The sequence below is a fragment of the Parasteatoda tepidariorum genome, chromosome 9 (genome assembly GCF_043381705.1).
Source record: "Parasteatoda tepidariorum isolate YZ-2023 chromosome 9, CAS_Ptep_4.0, whole genome shotgun sequence".
NCBI classification, from domain to species: Eukaryota; Metazoa; Arthropoda; class Arachnida; order Araneae; family Theridiidae; genus Parasteatoda; species Parasteatoda tepidariorum.
Genome location: NC_092212.1, coordinates 37,884,298 through 37,901,641, shown reverse-complemented (window position 1 = coordinate 37,901,641; position 17,344 = coordinate 37,884,298). Strand labels below are relative to the sequence as shown.

The 17,344-nt window shown below is 30.2% G+C and overlaps 1 protein-coding gene across 1 annotated transcript in view; it reads left to right on the top strand.

Annotated features, from left to right (window-relative positions):
* The window catches only part of LOC107446126 (neurogenic locus notch homolog protein 1), a gene marked incomplete in the record, with an annotated part of 98,987 nt that extends 82,069 nt beyond the window's left edge, over positions 1 to 16,918 (top strand). The window contains 10 exon segments of the mRNA XM_071184773.1: positions 473 to 721; positions 2,799 to 3,059; positions 4,871 to 4,930; positions 7,105 to 7,167; positions 8,832 to 8,981; positions 9,205 to 9,315; positions 12,310 to 12,414; positions 13,902 to 14,147; positions 15,324 to 15,420; positions 16,812 to 16,918. Of these exon segments, the coding sequence (XP_071040874.1) occupies positions 473 to 721; positions 2,799 to 3,059; positions 4,871 to 4,930; positions 7,105 to 7,167; positions 8,832 to 8,981; positions 9,205 to 9,315; positions 12,310 to 12,414; positions 13,902 to 14,147; positions 15,324 to 15,420; positions 16,812 to 16,839 (1,370 nt within the window).
* Between the last annotated feature and the right edge of the window lie 426 nt (positions 16,919 to 17,344).

The following is a 17,344-nucleotide window of genomic DNA, read 5'->3' as shown; positions in this document are numbered from 1 at the left end:
TAAGCCTGTAGCTATTCCCAGAGCATGGATCTACACTATGGGAGGGACTTGAGACTTATCCTATACTGTAGAATAAACTTCTTAAAATCTACCATGTGGAATAAGTTTTACTCATTCAATAGAGTAGAATAAATGCAGTACTCATTTTACACTGCAAAGTTAACCTCATACTAAGTTTGCACTGTAAAATGATTTTCACATGCTCTACAGCGTAGAACCTATTTGATATTTACTACTTTGCTGAATGAACTTATTTGCTTAAAAATTAAATGTTTTTCTTTTCATTATACACAAAATTCTTAAATTAACATTTGCTTCATTTGTTACTGAAACAACTTGATTCTTGCCCTCTTTTATTAATTTTCATGTATCATTAATTACATAAAGTTTTTTTTTTTTAAAAGTAAAGTTTCAAAAACGAATAAATTATTTTAAACTTTGTACATTTAGGTGAAATAATTTTTGTTTCTAGAAATTTGTGAGGATTCTGATGATTGTCAAAATGAAGCTACTTGCATAGGCACTGGTAAATACGATTTCTGTAAGTGTCTTAATGGAACTTTTGGACATCAGTGTGAAACTGTGACTGATTGTTACAACTATAACTTAAAATGCAATACAGACATTGGAGTGACTTGTGGTTATAACCCAGTTTTAGAAGTAGCTGAGTGTTTATGCCATAATGGCTTAACATATGACAAGGACAGCGAAACATGTAGAGGTAAGCAAATTTAATTAACAGTAAAAATGTAAACTCTTAATAGGGAAATTACTTAAAATAATCAACTAATTACACCAACTTTAAATGGTAATTAAATCTCGAATAGGGTTGTATATATATATATATATATATGATAATTACATCCTAAGATGAACAAAGGTAATACGGACTCAAAGACAAAATTTATTGTGGGTCTTTTCTCAAAGCACAGTTCCGCAGTGGACTGATCGTTAAGACACGGTTCCCAGCAGATCGCCAAAGTCAAGCATCTATGATTGAGGTCAGTGTGCGGGTGGGTGACCACGTGGATCAGTCTGCGTAGGGACCGAAGGTGTGCGGTATTGGTCCTCGTTAAACTATTCTATCGTAAAGTGCTCGACTTCGCGTGCAGGTCGTCTGGCTACCGGAGCGGGGGTGCCATCCACTCTGCAGAGGATCAAAATTGCGATGGCATGTCTTCGGATCATCCTCAGGGATGTTTCCCAGACCGTCGCCAACAGCCCAATGTGCAGCTCTAGTGCGACATAAATGAATTACAACAACAATCTTCAAAGCACAAAAAACCTTATTTTAATATTTATAGAATTTTTGAAGATCCTGTATACAAAATCGTAGTTTTTATGTAGATGTAAGGAAACTATCTGCAATTTTCTTAAAAAAAAAAAAATAAGCACCATACTTTTCGTAAGGAACCGTTTCTTGAGAAGTCCCGGTACCTAGAACAATTGTCCTCCTATCTCTCCTACTTAACTACAACCTTAACTAAATCACAAGATTCACAAGTAAATTAAATGCATAGTTTTCTTAAATTATCATATGAATAGAAATATCTGTTATATTTTCACTGAAATTGTTTTATTTCCTATACTGAATTGTATGTACACCAAATTCTGAAAGATATTACACCACAGTTTTTGTAATGTATTTAATAAACTCTGTTAACTCGTAAAAAAAACTATTTACATTGTTTTCTGTTGTATTTATGACACCATGTGGTAGTTTTGCCTTCAAATATTTTCTATTATTTTTTTATAATACCCTATTAGAGATTTAATTACCATTACACCGTTGTTGTTGCAAATGACAATACATTAAAGCTTCGGCAACGCGAATTTTAGTCCAAGTTTGCAATAAATTTTGAAACTTAATCAGAATAAATTTGTTAATCTTAAGTTTCCATTTTTCTCTTCACCTATTTTTTTAATGGTCAGATATTTTTTTAACACCCAGCATGTTCTCCGGGAGATTGTAAGTCTGGCAAAAGCTCAAAATGCGTGTTTAAGAAAATGAACATAGCAATTTACAAAAATGGAGAGATTATTTGATTCCGTATTTCATACTTCTTTTATGAGTGTTTTTAAAGATAAATTTACTGAATTCTGGGAAATTCGTAGTGTAATATCGTCATTTTGCACAAATCACTTGGTACATCTTATTAAATTAGTCTATTTTTAAAAAGTGCTTTAAAGTTAACAGTTGCTTTCAACATGATTGCTTTAAATTTATAATAATGGTAGTAAATTTATGTTGTACGAATTCAGGATTTTAAAACTCACTTTATTGTTTAGAGTTCTGAATAGGAAGACAACGTGTAAAAAATTACATGTGTAAGGTATCTAACCACCCCGATTCCGATGTTCAGGACTTGGCAGCATAACAATCATGATAAGAGTTTTAAAAAGTAAGGAAAAGTAAGTACGGAATTCCTAGTTTAGTTATTAAATTTGGTTTGAGCATTAAAAAGGGGCATTTTTTACCGTGTCCATCTTCGTAAACACTTATTACAGTTGTGTTCATTTTCTTAAACATAGATTTCCAGATGTGTCATTCTTAAACACGAATTTCGAGCTATGTTCAGAATAAATAGCACATCATTGGTGTATTAATTACGACTGAACGTAAATTGAACAATAATAAAAAAAGAAAGAAATATATTTGAATCAACTATTTTTAAATTATCTTTCTTTTTAATTTAGAAGGGGGGTTTAAACATGTAATTTTCAATTTATACTTTTTGCTTCAAAATGAAGCTAAAATTTATTCCGAAAACTGTACTAACATTTATTATTTGTTGTAGAGAATTGCCTTCCAGAATATGATGATTGCTTAAATGGTGCCTCGTGTAGTAATAAAGGTATCTTCGGTTATGATTTCTGTATTTGTCATCCTGGCACATATGGAAACAGATGTGAACACGTTATGGACTGTGTGAATAAGATCCTAGAGTGTAATATAACCAGTGGTTCAGCGTGTGGATTTAATGTGACGTCAAAAAAGGCCGAATGTTTATGTATAGACGACTCTCTGGTATATGATAGAGACAGTGAAATGTGTTTGCGTAAGTATTGCGGAAAATTTTTCTCTTCTTATTTTTTCTTTCTTAATTTTTCCTTTGATCGGAATCGAATATTCTTTGAATAAATACTCTTAAACATAGACATGACAAAATATAAGGCTTAGTTGAACATTTATATTCCATTAAATATACGATAAACGAATGACAGAAGTGCATGTGAATTCTTCTGATACATCGTTACGGACGGATCTGTTCTACTCGTACAACCTGGTGCAAAAGTCACTATGATCTGATATTTCTGTACTTATAAAACGGAACAAAAACCTTATGAAAGGATCTGATTTTCACCAAAGTAGAATTGGTTTTCATAAACATTAGTATCTTTTTCAGAAGAGTCTGTATAGGAGAAAATTTTACTTTTCCTACTTTTTCTTTCTTAATTTTTTTCCTTTGATCGGAATAAAATACTTTTCGAATAAATACTCTTAAACATAGAAATGACAAAATATAAGGCTTAGTTGAACATTTCTGTTCCATTAAATATACGATAAACGAATGGCAGAAGTGCATGTAAATTCTTCTGATACATCGTTACGGACGGATCTGTTCTACTCGCATAACCTGGTGCAAAAGTCACTATGATATGATATTTCTCTACTTATAAAACGGAACAAAAACCTTAAGAAAGGACCTGATTTTCTCCAAAGTGGAATTGGTTTTCAAAAACATTAGTATATTTTTCAGAAGAGTCTGTATAGCAGAAAATTTTACTTTTCCTTTCTTAATTTTTTTCCTCTGATCGAAATAAAATACTTTTTGAATAAATGCTCTTTAGCACGGACATGTCAAAATATAAGGCTTAGTGAAGTATTCCTTCTGGATCATATATACGCCACACAAAAGGTCAAAGTGCATGCAAATTATTTTAACTAATACCTCGTTACTGACAGATCTGATCCAGGCACAAAACCTGGTATAAAAATCCACAGGATCGGATATTTCTTTGCTGATAAGCCGGAACGAAAACCCTATGAAAGGAATTAATTTTTTCCTCGTCAACAGTGTAGAAGCTGTTTTCGAAAATATTAGTCTTTTTTGAAAGAGTAAGCATTTTTGGGTAATTTACTTAGAGAAATTGTAACGTTTAAACGGTTTAATAAAGTTCCAGAGACGCGGTGACACAGGCGATATAGCAATCACCTCTTATTGAGATGATCTAGGTTCGAATTCCAGCAATGGCTGGTCTAATTAAACTCGATTCTTAGCTCGCACCGATCACAAGGCTGTTGTAAAATATTCTTAGTGTTAAATGGATCGTGGGTTAGAATTCCGTTAATTATACCCTTGAATATTAGGGGTTCTAAAAACTTTCTTCATTGAAGATGGTTAATCCAAATGTAAGTTAATAGCCGATTAACAGCTCACAAAACGCTATCTATAGAAAATATTAACGTCGGATTGTATTTGTATCGGAAATAATTTAAAGAGTGGTTGGTAAACAAACAATTAAAATATTCAATCGAGCCTTTACTAAGAAATACTTTCAGTCAAATTAATTTTAATTTTGAACAAATACAGTAAAAATAATTCCGTAAATATGATCTACCGCACGATATTTTGCTATAAATCTTTGCTTTTAGTCTAAATGCTAAAATAATAAAAAAGGGGATTATAAACTCCATAATGATTGAACTACGCACGCATTAAAAATCTGAAATCTTTATTATTATTATTATAATTTAAATATTTGAAATTGGTTTAATATCCTTAGGTTATAACTCAAATGAATTATAATTTGTTTTACTCTTATAGTTCTATTTTCATTGTTTATTTTAAAATATATTTTTTTACAGCTTTAACTTCTACGTCAGATGTTAGTACCTCAACAACACAGCACACAACTTCAACTTTTCGTAGGTACAAAATTTGAGTAAAAGTACTTCATTCAACATTTGATTTGTTTGTTATTAAATTATACTGAATTCCATTCTTACAGTAGCCAATGATACAACATTCAATGCAAATGATAGCAATATTTGCTGCAATTACAGCAAACAAAGTAAATAAAAACTATCGCTATTAAATTTTACTGGTGCGTTTACGAAATTCAAAAAATAGGATATACGTTGCGAATAAGCTATATAATATAACAATAAATGATATAACATAGCAATAAATAATATAACATAACAATAAATAATGTAATATAATATTACAAAAATTACAATAAAACAAATCTAGCATAGAAGAGAGGGGGGCTGTTCTGATCTTTGGGCTAAAGTAGATACCTTGAATAACTTTAGTATTTATAGGTCAAATGTTTTCTGTGAGGTGGACTGGAAAAACTGATGCACAGTCTCATGTGTAGTTGCATAATCTGACTGTGATTACTTAAGTAGAAATTTGTAAAGCAAGGTTTTTAAAGGTACAAAAGTAACTCCCAAACTTACTCTTTACATTTTTATTAACATAATTTGTTTTCAGAATATCAGAAAAAAGTGATAATATATTATAAGTTCTTTTTTTTTTTTTTAACTATTTTGAAATTAAATTTTGATCTATATAGTATCAATAAATCTGATTTAAGCAGAGACTAACACATGTATTCGTGGGGCTAATATAGCCACATGGTGGTGGGGTTGGAACAGACATGTCACATCCACACTGTCTTCCTTCAACTTTCAATGGAAAAAAAATATATGAATTGATTACAAATAATATTTTAAGCTCGTCAAATTTTGACAAAAAATAAACAAATAAATCAATAAATAAAATAAACATAAATAAATAATTAAATAAAAAAACAAAAAAAAACAGTGTTGTGCATTATGCTGGCAATGTGGAGGTTGTTCATAGATATGAAGACAATTGAGAAATAAAGATAAATTTTATCACGAATCTTTCTTTTTTCCTGAAAAAAAACATATCTCGGCTATATCTGGACTCAAATGTGGAGGACTATATCTAATAAGGTATATCTAAACTCGAATGTGCCCTCTATAGGTCAGCCGCTTAGTGGACATGTTGCTGTACCCACCTTAAACATTCCTTTATAAAGCGTTATGAGAGTGACATTCAAAGGGCTTGTTGTATAGCAAACAAACCACGTTCTTAAAGCCTTCTAGGCACAGTATACGTTGACACCTATCTCCCGGTAGCTGCATTAAGAATTTGAGCTGACTCTGTGTTGCGTTTATATTCTTTCAAGCGCATAACGATGATTATTGGCTATCGGCGCACGTCACAGTATTTTGCCGTTCTTGGCTAAACCATCTGGATGCCGAGCCTATGGTTAGAAATTGTTGCCCAAGTCTATGAACCACAGAAAGACTCCTATTTTATCATCTGGCAACTTCTATCTGTCTTTGTGCTGCCTTTAGTCTTTTATCGCACATCTCCATTTCAGTTCCTTGGACAAATGGTGCCTGGGGGTCACTTTTGCAAATTGGCTATCTTAAATTTTTAATTTAAGAAGCACAACGAAATTTGCTGCCTTGCCATAAGACATACAATTTATGCTAATTACAGATGGCATCATTCTATTGCAGCGCCACTAATTTACATATTGTAATTTTACTTATCAACTCTTATTTAACACCATATTAAAATTTCATTGGAATTTACTATTTTTGGGAGAATTATCACTATTTTTTCAATTTTCATTGAATGATAACCATTGTAGAATCTCGCAGCAAAAAGCTTACTGTACTATTTCATGATCATGTTTCTGTTATATACACTGAAGAGCCAAAAAAAACTGGTATACCTGCCTAATATCTTGTAGGGTACCCGCGAGCTCGCAGAAGTGCCGCAACACNCACCCCCTCTTACTCCCACTGGTTTATGGACAGCCCTGCAGGATTCATGGTGTCAATTATCTCCAGCACTACTTCGCACATTGATCGAATCCATGCCACGTCGTGTTGCGGCACTTCTGCGTGCTCGCGGGTACGCTACACGATATTAGGGAGGTATACCAGTTTTTTTGGCTCTTCAGTGTAATAACTCTTCATTAACACATGATTTTTCTCATAAAAACTTATTTAAAATTTGGATTAGTTACTATAATTAGATATGTTCTTTACAGCAACCAATATAACAACAGATGTTGGAAAAACTAGAATGCCGTTTTCAACTTCAACAGATGGTTGTAAGTATATAGTTTTTTTTAACAGTTATATATATTCTAAACAGTTATATATGTAATTTAAAATGAAGTTTCAAAAAAAAGTTTAGTAAACAGGAATTTGGAAAATATATATCTAAACAGTAGTATTAATTTGTATATTCTGATCTGCTTGTACTTTCTAAACTAGAAACATGACAATGCATGACTGCAACTCTTACAAAAGTAGCAACTTCAACAGACTTCAGAATAACGAAGACGCAATTTTTAAATAATTTGCGCAAGGTTTGGCGCTTGACATTTTTGATATTAAAGAAATTTTCCGGTGATGCTCTTTATGTAAAATTATCAGACATATTCATTTCATTTTATTTTATTTTGGCGAACAAAAAAAATTCCTGAATGTTTTGTCTCAATTTCTCAATATTTCTGGTGGGTTATCTTCTGGAATTTTGAGAAAAAGATATGCATTTGCATGCGATTAAGTTTTATGAAATTAGTGAACCATGACATTGATCATTATACTTTTTTCGACTTCGAGACTAAACATTAGTACAAAAATACTTTCAGTGAACCTTTGTATTAAAGGTCAAATGTCATTCAAAATTTTTGAAACTGAGCTATTTTCTTATACCTTGACTGGCGAATTCTACTTGTACCAACAATAAACCACAAAGGTATATATTTTTGTCAGTACGAATTAATAGTACCAAAAACATCAACAGATATGTTGTATATATTTGGCGATAAAAATTGACGATAAATAACAAGAAACTGAAATTGTGCACACTTTTGAGGCCATTATCTACCTTCTCTAAACTAGGCAGGCGTGGAATTTGTAGGAAAAAAAACCCCAATTATCGTGAAAGTAAAATCAATTCCCAGATTTATAGTTACCGCTTCATTATTCATATAATATAGCCCTAAAGTTTGAGACCCGCACCTGAGTAACTAAGCACAGAAATAGTTATAAGAAGGCTGTAAATTGTCTAAAAATATGTAATTTAGGCTTAATATGAATATCTGAAGTTAACACAATCACTTGTGGGGACCTAGCAACTTCAAATATGAATGCTTGAAGTTAACAGCTCATCTCGAGCTTATTATCTAGATTTAACAGATTGAGGAGGAGGAAAAAAGGGTTACATACTCTTTGCTATCTAGGCAAGTTATGTAATGTTTCCGATGTAACATTTTACGTTGAAACGAATGATATCGCACCCTAGTCGATATATCTAATAATTAAGGTGTTATTTAGGACTTGCATAGAAGCAAGGTAGGCAAATTCCGATTTCAATCATTTTTATGCTTCTGACATGTCTATCTCCAGGCAAGTGAGATAACGATTCGTATGTATATTTTAAAAAATCGATATGAAGATATAGAGTTCACTAAGAGCTTAAAAGTTAAAAGAGACTTAAGTAAAAAAAAATGCAATTATGTACTATTTTGCTTTGACCTATCTAAAGCCATTATCAATGCAACATGAAACAATTTTTCATAGTTATCTGATTCATTAGGAATCGAAATGTTTAACTCATTTCCAGGTGTGATGAAAAGTTTTGTTAAAATACTCTGTAAAATACTATGTAAATTTTAGTCGCTTTTTTAAGTTGATGAATTTTTCAAACCAATGGACATCCTTGAAATCATTAAATTTGAGAGTAAATCCGGTTTTGTTTTTCCAGATGGCAACAAATGCAGCAGCGTTCCTGCAATCTGTCCAAAACTGTCAACAGAATGTGTTCCAATAGGAAACGACTATTACTGTAACTGCAAAACTGGATTCAGACTTAGAGCAGGAGAAGTAAAAGAATACAATAAAAAACCTTGTATAAGTAAGATTTAATTTATTTAGTTAGTGTCTAAAGTAAGACAGATTTACAATTATTGAAAAAAAAAAGACTTGTAACCTAAGCTTTAAATTTATAATTAAATATAGTCACGTTGTGATAACGTTTTCATTTGTTTATTCATTTTATAGTTACATCACCTTTTTAGTATAAAATCTTAGCGTCATTTTATTTAGCTAAAATTATATTTCTCTTTAATCCTTACTAGAAAAGAAATGTGATTGTGGTATCAATTCTTATAATTGTCAGTGGAGTGTGAAAGGCAGGAAAATATGCAGCTGTTTTCTTGGTTACTCCCAGATAAGAGGAGTCTGCACAGGTAAATGGTATTAAAAATAAAGCGTTATTTTATAAGCTGATTATTTAAAATAGATTGAGCATTCTGAAATGATATATTCGTTAGCTCTATTCAAAAGGATAGAATATACTTTGCGCTGCATAAAACAAAAGAAAAAAAAACGAAGCAAAAAGCATTTGTATTCGTGATATATTCACTTTTCTCTTTTTTTTCTTTTTGCTTTTGATAGCGCGATTGTTATGAACTAGTGGGCTGCGGCCTCTGCTCGCTAACGCTCGCCAACCCCCGAAAATTGTTACGGAATCTTATATGGTTTGCTTCGCTCGCTAACTTAGGTACATTACAAATGCACAAAACAATCATTCAAATCCATATAACAACTTTTTTAAAAAAAAATTACATCTTTATAGTAAATACTAAGTAAACACAGAAATTTTTGTTCCTTGCTCCCTATTCGTCGTCATCCACTCACCCTTCCCTCCTATTGGCCGTTGCTCTAAACCCTCTTGTGACGTCATCTTTCTATATATATTTACCCTGTTTTCTCTTATTTCTCTCTTTTGAAGTCCAATGTTATCGGTGCCAAAAGTTTGGCCATACCCAGAAGAACTGTCCAAATGAACCTGCATGTATGAAGTGTGCGGGAGCCCATTTTACATTTCAATGCACCAAGCCCAAAAGCCTTCCTGCTACCTGCATCAACTGCGATGGAGATCACCCTGCCTGTTTTTCAGGCTGCGGTGCCAGGCCAAGGAGAAAACCACAGCAGAAGCAGAGACAGCCCAAGAGTGCCAGCGAAACTGCAAACAGATTCCTGCAGATCTTCCGGGAGCTGCAAGAACTACTACAGAACGAGNATTCGGGGAGTTGAAATGAGGCTTTTTTTGTCGCCGTGTAAGAGAAATATATATATAGATGTTACATTAGCACTACTGTTGTTTTATGTTAGCACTATTGTTATGCTTTTCTTTTCATATCAGATTTACAGAATACATACATTTACATAACATAGCAAGTTTTGAGAAAACGCTGACTTACTCCTCTGTGAAAGTCTTACATAAATTACGTTTAGGAACTGTGTTCCTTAAAACGTTATGTTGTAAAGAATTTACCAAAAATAATATCTTGGTAATTTTATCTATAGTCTCTCATTGTTCAATTCATCTTTACTTCTTAATTGAAATCATTAAGGTATTAAATGTTACTTTAAAATAATTTATTATAAGAATTTTTTTATGCATGATATCTTAACAACATGCCATAGAAAGCATTTATTCGATAAAATTTCCTTTTTAGTTTTGTATTTTTTATTAAACGTGTGGTAATAAAAACTAAAAACTTGAAAACCAGAATTTAACGTATACCGTTACCATACATACAGAAAAACTATCAAATAAATGGTTTAAATACCATATATTTTTGTTTTATTAATCAGAATAATATATATATATATATTTTTTTTACCCGAAATGTTATAACCATATAATACAGTAATTTTACCAGGCATTTTTTTCCGTGTCTGTACACAGTGGCTCGGAAACCATTTAAATAAATTTAAAAATTTTAGAAATCTCTATAATAGATAAATCTCTGTGTCATAACAAGCTAAAAAGCAAAAAATTTGAGCGATAGATTTTAAATATTTTATGAATTTTATTTGGTTAAAATGAATAAATTTGAGCTATTGAAAGAAATGCTTTGAACGAGTTTTATTTTTCTAAACGAAAGGCACAATTTAAGTGTAGTGCTGCCATCTGGTAATTGTGATAAAGGATTAAATTTTACTTTGAAAACTTTGGTTTCATGTGTTAAACACAGTGCATTTCAAAACAATTTTTTTAAAGAGTGCGGTTTTGATGTCGTGCCACCATGCGTGAAAGTGTTTTAATATTAGACTTGAAGACATGGACGAACACCTTAGAGCAGTGGTTACCAACTGGCGACTGGCGGGCCGCATCCGGCCCGCGAAGCCTTTTCTTGTGGCCCGCGAACTAAAATATATTAGTTGTCATTTTTTTGTGGTCAATTTTCGTAAAGATTCTATATTGGTTTCAAATACTTTTAAGTTTTATATGTTGACAATTTGATGTCTGTTGCACATTAATTGTTAAAGACATAGGTGCACATTAAAGTTATTGAAGCTAGAATTTTTCAATACGCAATTAAATATTTTTAAAATCCTACTTCTTATTTTAATTTGTAATTCAATACTTTTGTTTTGTACCACTTGATAAAAATCTGACAGTAATATTTAATGTTCCTTCAAACATAAAAGAATCCTATATAAAATTTTGATAAAGTTGCGGCCCGCCATTTGACTGGTGCTTTTAATTGCAGCCCCCGGCCTCATGTAAGTTGGAAACCCCTGCTTTAGAGCATCCCTAGTCTCTCTCCATGATACACACTTTAACCCTTTAATGGGCCATTTATTTCTAGTAAAGGTAAATTAAAGTATTTTGGAATTGAAATTAATATAAGAAAAAAAAATTTCGCTCGTAAAAAATTAATCTAAATTTAAATGCCATTTTTTTGGCGGTAAGTATATTTATCACGACTTATTAGGAACTTATTGATTTTTATTTTTCGCTATTTATAAAATAAATTTTATAAATGATACAAACATCAAAAAGAATTTATAACTTTTATACCTTTTCTGAAACTAACAAATGGTTACCAAATTTATTCAAACGCACTACAAGAAAACTGAAGTTATTAACAAATGGAAACCTAAATTAAAAGTGGTAAAAAAGTTTACCATAGACTTTAACAAGTCGTAAGTATACTTTCCACTGTCTTAGAAAGGGTTAATGAACTCCTATAATAGAGTATAAAAAGCATCATAATCACCTGGTAAACGCGGCGTATTATGGTAAAAATTTTTAAATACTGAACGTCTTACGTTTATTGAATGGAAAAAAAAGCTACACTAATACTTTTTAAAAATTATACTTATCTTTATGAGTTGTTTACTTCAAATCAGTTTGACACCTATTTATTTTTATATTCATTTTACAGATTGTAACTGCGGTATGAACTCTCTGGCTTGTATGTTCGATTATAAAGGAAGAAAACTTTGTGGTTGCAAACCAGGATATTTTCAAAGAAATGGAACATGTTCTGGTAAGAGAAAAAAAATAATTATGCATCATAGCATTGATCTATTTATTTTTTTACGTTTACTAAAAAAAAATTAAGATATTAAACTAAAATATGATATTTGTTTGACTAAATTGTATGAAATGCATTAAAATTACGAAAGAGCCAAGTTAACTTTAAGTTAACTTTAAGTTAACTTTTAAGTTAACTTTTAGCCAAGTTAACTTTTTGTTAGATGTTTCCGGCAAATGATATTAAAAGTTCTTATAATTTATTATAGTTTTATTAACTCTCCTTGCAGTAACTTTCCGACCAGTTAGAATATTCTAATCTCTGCTAAAGCTTTGCGCCCTGATAACGATACAAACTTATATCGCTTCCCAACCATTAAAATTTTGATGACTTTTTGGAGTTTTCAAATTTTAGAAGGAGTTCTGTGCCTTATGGTAATATGGTAATATAATTTACAAATATTTTAAAACATTAAAAATTCCTGAAGAAGCTATCTGAGTTTTATAGCACCACTTTCTTCGATAAATTAAAGCAAACAGACGCAAAATTGCAAAATGAAGACTACAATTTAAAAATTACGTTATTCAAGTTTCTATAAAAGTAAAAAAAAAATAATTTAAATTTTATCAGCTCTCAAACAGAAAATATTGGCGCATCACTTACGTCATAAAAGTTTGTTTAACCACCGAAAAATTCCTACACGTCTGTCGAAAGTGATGTGCACAGCTTCTTAGAACTGACAAAAATTATAATTTTCTCCTATGATCAAATTAAGAACCTGAGTTTTTGAAGTTTTTATTATGTTTCATTATTTAAAAATAATAATTTACTGTATTTAGCCCTAAGTACGCTGAAATATGGGTGTAAATAAATATGAATGTTCATAATAAAGAAAATAATCCTGTTATGGTTACAGAAAAAAAGTCAGTTAGCAAATACATGATAAAGCAACAATAATATATTCTGTAAGTATAAAATACATTCAGATATTTATGAGTGTACTTTAAATATTTATCAAAAATCTTTTGTGAGAATCTAAATCTTTGAAATGTTCTCAAATATGGCGTACTAAATGCCTGATTTTAAATTTAAAAACAGAGAATAGGCATTTAAAGAAATGCTAGGCACTAGATTTAAAAAATAGGCATTAAAGAATTTAAAGAAATGCTATACCTAAACGTAAATAATTCTAAGTTTTCCAAATCATGATTATTTTCAATTTTATTAAGATCGTTTCGATCACTTGATGGAAAACGTGATTCTGATTACTTATCCCTTCATGTGATGCCTTTTAACTTGAAGCCGGTTGATTGAAAAAGCTTGTTATGTAAATACAGATTCGTAAAAACTTAACATTTTATTTACTTTGAACTTTTACTCAAATTTACTTGCAATAGGTTATCATTTTTAAACAAACTTTAAACATTCCTCTTTAGTAATTAAAATGGCAATCATAAATGATAGATAACAAATGTATTTTTTCCCCTTCTTATTTTTAGAAATGTGCACAAATGATAACGACTGTCAAAATGGAGGACTTTGTGAATTCGAAAGCAATGGGTACTTTTGTAAATGCAAATTTCCTTTCAAAGGTGATACATGTGAAATCAACGATGCATGTGAGCAATTAAGTGGCACTTGTCTTACTATTGGTGCGATATGTCAGTACGATGAATTTTTAAGAAAAGGCGTTTGTGTATGTCCACCAAGCAGATATTTCGATGACAAATCAAATATGTGTGAAGGTATATATATTGTATATCTATAGTAGGAATATAAAAAAAAGAAGTATCTTAAATCGTTAATCTGTAGTGCAAAAAAGTTGCTATATAAAACTATATACCTCTGAATTAATATCTTCTGCCTCCTCAATGAACTAAAAAATTTAAAAATTTGGCTGAATTTCTTAAATGGACTATTCTATTGGTCCATTAAACGAGCAATTCCACATATTCAATTTCGCTGCCTCAATAATCAATTCAACTTAAGTAAGGTGGCAGAAGGTATTCATTTACAATTTTAAAACTTTGTGTTGCCATTCCTGACAAGAAATAGTAACTTCTAAGTATTACTGGCAAGTCAAATAACAAAGTTTGGGATTTTTTAGAGGAGAACAGGAGAAACTGTAATAACTAAAATGTACAAAAAGAATTGTGGTGGAAATTATAAACTTGTATAAGTATTGTGAGAAGAACATTACATTATTTTTGTGGTAATACACTAAGTTTGATGTTGTTATTGTTTCTAGTGACACGAATTAAGTCAGGAAGGTTCAACTTTCGTTTGTCAAGAAAACGAGTTTGAATAAAATGAGGAGCAAAGCACTATTTGAGGTGTAGGAAATAATTACATAAAATCTTAATTTTGAAGTTATGGTAAAAAGTAGCATTATTTATTGTTAAATCACAAACAAATCGAAAAATTTACTTATTACATGGATATGCTAATACGACTTGAGGTGCATTGTTTAAATCTAAAACTTTTATATGAGGGAGAATGTGTATACATTTTTATATAATGCCCATGAGATGCTTATTTACATGAAAAATTTAGAGAAGTCTTTAAAATGTATTAAATAGCTAAAATTCATTGCTAAATACAAATCTTTTCTATTAAAATAGCTTATTAGTGACTTGTTTATTAATTTCACTGATTAATTTTAAACAGGTGTGAACTTCTAAAATTTCAAGTATTTGAAATTTAATTCTTTATATTACACATTTAAAAAATTTTTGTGGTTGGCTTTTGACGCTATATTTCTTAAAAGACTTTTAAAATTGTTTTTTTTTTGTTGTTATACATATTATTAAATAAGTAAATTTTGAAACATTTTAAAATTTATACAATTATTTTCATTATACAGTACTTAGTTAATTTTATTTTAATACATATATTTGCATTTCTTCGATTGTATTTTATAGATAAATATGAATCTGATTCATCTTTGATCATAGTATTGTGTCTAACATCTGGATTCCTACTTATATCAACAGTCATATTAATCATTGTTTTCAACAAGTAAGTAATCTGAATTTTACTTAAAAAGCATAAACTAGAGGTGTGTTTTAGTGTTATTTTAAGTATAAGCATTGATGCATACGAAAGTAAAATATTAAGTATTTCGGGTATGTTTTTCCAGAGCTCAATGAGCTGAAAAGCTATTAAGATCTTTAAAATGATTATTGAGTGTAACTAGAGAAACGAAGGTACTAAATTGAACAAGAACCTATTTTTTTTTTTGAAGAAAAACTAATAATGTTTTGCTAGAATTTAACTCAAGGCAGTCAATTTTCCAAAAATATTAAAAACTATTAAGTATTGATAGATAAAAACATCTCTTTTCTATCCATACTTCAAACGAATTTACCACTCTGTAACTACTTATGAACAGTTAAAACATAATATTTACTTATATTGATTGATTTTTACTGGAATATCAGTAATTGCATGAGTGATTTACTCTTCTTTTAAAAAAATAATGAACCAATGTCTTGTCAATTCCAAAAGTTAGGGGCCTTAATTCAAATTAATGCTAATGTAAATTAATAGCAAGTTTGTCTTTCAAGTAAATTTTGTGATTATAAAGCATGCCTTGGTTTTATTATCCTAAACAAGGTTTATATGGATCTGGAAAAAACTAAAAAGTGGTAGTTATATTAATATAATGTTTTAATATTATTATGTTTGTAACAATGAGAATGTTTTATTTTCTCTAAGTAAAAAATATACATCCGAAGGTGGCAGATATGAAATTTTGCTTCGATTATGGGAGCTAATATTAAGAAATCATCAGCTTCTTTATTACAAAATTGGTATCAGTTATTAATTTTTCCAGGTGCGTAAGAACCTTGCTTAGCATGATTCATCAAATTCAAAATGTCAATTATATATATTTATCCTTCTTGTTTTTTCTCGCTTTAAATGCGTATTACAGATATCTAAAAAAACTAAATGTCTAAAAATCTTTGATACATGAACTACTGTGTTAAGTTCGTATTTTTTGTGAAACATACAGAGTATCCTCAAATAACCACAAGTAATATATTTTCTGAAAATTTTATTGTAAATAATTTTTTTTAAAAATTAAAGAATAATACATTTAAGCTAAAAAAATTTAAAACAACATTGAATATCAATACTTCCCTTCTGAGTAATATCATAATATGTGAATTTTGAGGAGGTTAAAGGCGATTATTAGAAAAACTTCCAAGTTTCATCTATCAGTGAAAGTGGTTTTGGTGTTCCAACTTCGATAGTGATTCATCTGGTTTTCATTTTTCCTTTATTTAAATATTAATTTGTGACCTCAAGCGTTTACACTAAAAATCTATATGATTCATATGGCGCAATATACTGTATACATTAAAAAAATGACAATTTTTATTAATATAAGTATCTTTTCTTAACAGGTTCAAAAGCAGCAGAAAAAAGAAGTAAAGGAAAAGGATCTGTAATTTATTTCAATCAAAACATGCATAAAATTTCGAATAAAATAAGTTTTTATCTACAAAATCAAGAGATTTAGTTTTTCTTACATTCAGTTTAGATTTTCTATGCATAAGTGATAAATCACTTAGCAATATTAATAGAGTTTGCACGGACACTTCATAATTTGTGAACGTAAGGTATTGCAAAGCAATATTATTAAAAAGATCGACTGACATTCTGTAAATAGTTTGATGTTCTATTCACAACCCTTTAAATATTATTTTGTTTTTGGTCATTAAATGTCTTTCCTGCCATTTACGAAGTAATTTCGACCAAGAGACACCCGTAATTTTGAATAAATATATTGGAAATGTGCGTAAAAGACTTATAATGTACTAAATGCAAGCCTATTTCAAATTAACTCTCTCGATACCAGTTCTTCCTTTTTCTTCCAAGCACAAAGTAAATTTGAGTTTACTTTGTGGAACTTTCCATCAAAAAAAAAAAAAAAAAA